General features: G+C 51.9%; 1 protein-coding gene and 1 pseudogene across 1 annotated transcript in view; one reads left to right on the top strand and one right to left on the bottom strand.

Moving 5' to 3' along the window:
• LOC130238143 (poly(ADP-ribose) glycohydrolase-like) overlaps positions 1 to 2,076 on the bottom strand; it is a 12,247-nt pseudogene extending 10,171 nt beyond the window's left edge.
• Positions 2,077 to 2,311: 235 nt separating this feature from the next.
• Positions 2,312 to 5,000, top strand: part of LOC130238075 (L-seryl-tRNA(Sec) kinase) — a 2,710-nt gene continuing 21 nt past the window's right edge. The window contains exons 1-6 of the mRNA XM_056468961.1: positions 2,312 to 2,571; positions 3,344 to 3,689; positions 3,777 to 3,963; positions 4,060 to 4,129; positions 4,234 to 4,327; positions 4,453 to 5,000. The exon at positions 4,453 to 5,000 is cut by the window's right edge and continues 21 nt beyond it. Of these exons, the coding sequence (XP_056324936.1) occupies positions 2,413 to 2,571; positions 3,344 to 3,689; positions 3,777 to 3,963; positions 4,060 to 4,129; positions 4,234 to 4,327; positions 4,453 to 4,751 (1,155 nt within the window). The 5' untranslated portion in view covers positions 2,312 to 2,412 and the 3' untranslated portion in view covers positions 4,752 to 5,000. The remainder of the gene's footprint in view (positions 2,572 to 3,343; positions 3,690 to 3,776; positions 3,964 to 4,059; positions 4,130 to 4,233; positions 4,328 to 4,452) is intronic.

The raw sequence follows: 5,000 nt of genomic DNA, 5'->3' as shown, positions 1-5,000 counted from the left end.
GCCCAAAAGAACATTTATATTAGAGGTTCAGGGCTCTGAGCCCAACTAAAGCTAACACTTTGCTCCATGATGGTGACGATAGTCTATGTGGTCCACATATCTTCTCTGGCCGCTTTAGGCTCACAGCCACTTAAACCAGAGCTAACTGTGCCAAATATTGGCCAAAAATGGCCCAAATTTGTCTTAAGATAACTGGGCCACATTTGCACCAACACGTGTGAGCCACTTTAGGTTTAGACCCAGATTACCCTTAAATGACTAGGCCGTATTTTTACCAACTGTGGCCCACATTTGTCCTCCATCATTTGGGCTAAATTGATCATTTCCACATGGGCCACATTAGGCTCACACTCAGATTACATTGTGCTATTCAGTGCCAAGTCTTTGCTTTAAATGGCCCATATATGAATTTGGATCTTTGACCCCCATTGCCATTGTACAGGTGGGCCACTTCAGGCTCACATTCAATTTGTCTGCGCTGAAGGAAGACCACCAGTGCCGAATACCTGCTTAAAGTGGCCCACAGTCGTATGCTATCTGTGAGAGGTCACTGCAGCTTCAGCTACTGCGGGTCCTGCAGCGGCTCCAGCAGCATCTCATGACCCGTTTACACTAATACATTTAGCTGCGGTTTCTCTTTCTGGAGTTTTCCCGCCTTGGAAACGGAGACATCTGAAGACAGAGGCGTGGCTGCAGACGTTCTCCTCTCTGATTGGGCCTTTTCCTCAATATGAAGAGCTCAGGGTTGAGTCCTGCCTCCTCTCCTTCAGTTCAGATATGGAGAACACGGCAGTTAAACCCAGTGTAGTGTATAAGCTGATCCACATCATCCCCCTGCAGGCTCCGCCGCTTCACCATCACCAATAATGAACACCTGAGATGAGGAACGGCCTATTCTCATTCTGAGATCCACTGACAGACAGCAGAGATGTGGAGGCGTCGTGGAGCTGCAGATCTGTCTGAGCCTCATCTTCACTGTGTGCATATCTCTAACAGAACACGGGTCAGAACATCAGCGCCTCCTCTCATTATCAGTGAAGAATATGAAGCACACAGCCTGCAGACTCTGCTGAAGATCATCAGTGATCATCAGAACAGGAGAACGCACCAGAGAGGAAATAAAGGCACACACACTCATATATCAGCTGATCTCTGCGCTCAGCCCAAACACCTCACCTGAGGACAACAAGAGATTCAGAAGAGCCCAGAGTCGGCAGAGGAGTTCAAGACCACCGTTAACAACTAGAGGGAGATCAGATCCAGCGGGAGACCCTTCAGCAACTGTCTGACCTGCGCCGCTCTCACCTGGGGAGGTGTGCTCAAACACCTGCTGACTGCTGGAGCTCAGATACGTGTGTGTACACTGCAGAGAGGGTGTGTGTGTGTGTGTGTGTGTGTGTTCAGCAGTGTAGTGTGAGGAGAGCTGTTCAGAAACACCAGTGTGGACGGGGCCTCACACACACTCTGCTGGAGCCGCGCTCACGCTAATGCTCCATGATCAGCTCTAGCATCTGTCTCCACACACATTAAGGCGGAGTTATCAGAGGCTGAGGGTGGTGCCAGATCCGCCGTGGCTCATGAATATTAATGAGGTCACTCACAGTACAGTACAGTAGAGTAGTGCTCACCTGCCCGGGGCTCTGCTGAAGAACTGCGGGGTCCTGCGGGCCCCTTGGGGCTCAGAGCCGGAGGATGTGTCCTGGGTCAGTGTGGGCTGGGTCACTGCGTCTGGGCTCTGGCTCTCCGGAGACCCACTCTTCGGCTTCAGCCAGCGGTGCAGAGAGAGCTGAGTCTGCCTGGAGGAGCGAGGAGGAGTGTGTGTGTGCTCACCTGCAGAGCTGCACACACACACACACACACACACACACACACACACACACACACACACACACACACACACACAGGCTTATTTCCCATGCTAATGTTATCAGTAATTATGATGATGATGATGTGTGTTTTACCTGTGCAGGTGTTCAGACTCCTCCAGCTTCTGCCTCTTCCGCTGTGGCTCTGTCATCTCTCTCTCTCTCTCTCTCTCACACACACACACACACACACACACACACACACACACACACACAGTCTGTCTGCTGCTCAGCTCGGCGGTGTTCCTCAGATCAGTAGCCCGTCACACCGTGCGCTGTCCTCGGCTTCAGACGCTCCTCCGGCCCGCCGCTGGGGTGTCCGGTGAGCGTAGCGGGTGCTTCAGTCCCGTTTACCGGATCAGACTCGCGGTTTTGTCACTATATCACTTAAACTCTAAACTTTAGCGCGTGAATCGGACTTCCTGTTTTGCTGACGTACAGAGCCAGTGACCAATGAGTGCTCGAGACTCTGAGTGGGCGGGGTCTGCGCGTGCGCAGTGGCGCTCCAGAAGCGCCTGTCAGAATCAGTTGACCGCCGGTGGCTCCCATGGCTCCCGCTCGCGCGTGTCTCTGCCTGCTGTTCGGTTTACCGGCGGCCGGTAAATCCCGCCTGGCGGAGCAGCTGCGGGGACACGCCCACTCCCGCGGCTGGAGGACCCTGACGGTGACCTATGACCTGCTGATCCCCGAGCGCGACTGGAGAGAGGTAAACACACCGAGAGAGAGAGAGAGAGGGAGAGAGAGAGAGAAATGAACACATCAGAGATGCGCTTATACACACACACACACACAGAGAGAGAGAGAGAGAGAGAGGAGAGTAGTGAACACATCAGAGATGCGCTTACACACACACACACACACAGAGAGAGAGAGAGAGAGGAGAGTAGTGAACACATCAGAGATGCGCTTACACACACACACACAGATAATTATAAATGAATCATTGTAAATAAAGTGTTTATTATTGTTTTTGTTACTGTTTCATCATTAACTGTAGATTATTAAACTGTAGAGTTTATTCTGATCTATTATTATTTTACATTCATTCATTCATTTTCCTTCAGCTTAGTCTCTTTATTAATCAGGGGTCGCCACAGCAGAATGAACCACCAATTTATTCAGCATATGTGTTACACAGTGGATGCCCTCTCAGCTGCAACCCAGTACAGTGAGAAACACCCACACACACACTATGGCCAATGTAGTTGATCAGTTCCCCTATAGCACATGTGTTTGGACTGTGGGGGAAACCGGAGCACCCGGAGGAAACCCACACCAACACGGGGAGAACATGCAAACTCCACACAGAAACACCAACTGACCCAGCTGGGACTCGAACCAAAGACCTTCTTACTGTGAGGCAATCATGCTACCCACTGAGCCACCGTGATGCCCATATTGAATAATATGATACATTATATTTTTATTTAATTATGTGTGTGTGTGTGTGTGTGTGTGTGTGTGTGTGTGTGTTTCAGACAGAATGGAAGCAGCACAGAAAAACAGTACTGGTGTGTTTGGAAAGATTCCTGCAACACACACTCCCGGAGCAGACACGCACACTCTCTGAGCAGACACACACACTCCCGGAGCAGACACACACACTCCCGGAGCAGACACACACACTCTCTGAGCAGACACACACACTCCCGGAGCAGACTGATGCTGGTGTGTGGATGCGGTTCGAGCAGCTGCTGCGGGATCAGAGTGTGTTTCTCTCACACACACACACACACTCACACACGCAGCCGCTCGTCCTGCTGCTGGATGATAACTTCTACTACCAGAGCATGAGGCAGCAGATCCAGCAGCTGGCCAGGAGGAGTAGGTGCACATCTCTCTCTCTCTCTCTGTCTGTGTGTGTCTCTCTCTTATGTATATATATATGTGTGTGTGTGTGTGTGTGTGCAGCCGGCGTGGGCTTCTGTCAGGTGTTCCTGCAGTGTCCGCTGGGTGTGTGTGTGCAGAGGAACCGTCTGCGCAGTCGGCCGCTCCCTGACGCTGTGCTGCTGCAGATGTCGGAGCGCTTGGAGCCGCCGGACAGCAGAGAGAAACACAGCCTGACACTGGACGGCCAGAACATCACACACACACAGCTGTAGGTCTCACACACACACACACACAGGTGTATCTCTGCTGTACTGCTGGTCTGTGTGCTCAGGTGTGTGTGCGTGTGTGTGTGTGTGTCCTGCAGGCAGCAGCTGATGGATCTGTGTGTGTCTGCGCTGGAGAACCCGCTGAGGGTCCGAGACGAGCAGCAGCAGGTCTGATCATACAGCAGACAATAATCAGATGATCAATAACACTATCAGTTCTGTAAACACACACACACACACACTCTCTCTGACCGAGTGTGTTTGTGTTTCAGGAGGCCGACAGACAGATCTGTGCGTCCAGCGTTCTGCATCAGGCCGACCAGACCTGCAGACGGGCGGTGTCTCAGACGGTGAAGATGGCCCGCGGTACACACACACACATACACACACACAGACACAGACACACACACACACACACACACACACACACACACACACACACACACACACACACTGGTGTTGGAGCTGATCCTGCATCTGTGTGTCCTCAGAGCGTCAGGCGTCTCCAGCAGAGCTGCAGCTTCTCTCTGCTGAGCTGAACCGGCTGAAGTGTGTGTTCCTGCAGGAGCTGCGCAGGGACGTTCTGCAGCCTCCACACACACACACACCCGTGCACATGCAGGAGGTGCAGGCGCAGTTTGAGCAGCGCATACAGCACTGCCTGAACAGCGGCAGGACTGACCCGGGACCAGCGGCGGCTCCGTCAGGTCATCATGCAGATGCAGACTGTGCTGAGGTGCTCCTGCCGTCAGACTCCTCCAGCTGCAGAGCTGATCAGGAGAATAGCTGATCAATAAGCCGAGCAGAGCGCTGTGTGTTCAGGAGATCAGCTCAGATGTGGACTATAGAGCATGTTTCATGTGATGTTTCAGGTCATCTATCTTGATGAAGACAGACACATGGAGCACATCAAACTGGGACTCTCCAGCAGGAGTAAGATACTCATTACAGCGGGTTTCTGATCTGATCATTTCCGTTATTCAAATGACAATAAAGAATCTTGAGTTGTGAAGTTTGATCAGTCTCTGTGAGTACTGTA

This window comes from Danio aesculapii, chromosome 12, assembly GCF_903798145.1.
Source record: "Danio aesculapii chromosome 12, fDanAes4.1, whole genome shotgun sequence".
Taxonomy (NCBI): Eukaryota; Metazoa; Chordata; class Actinopteri; order Cypriniformes; family Danionidae; genus Danio; species Danio aesculapii.
The sequence above is the reverse complement of the archived record's forward strand: the minus strand, read 5'-3'. Positions and strand labels throughout refer to the sequence as shown.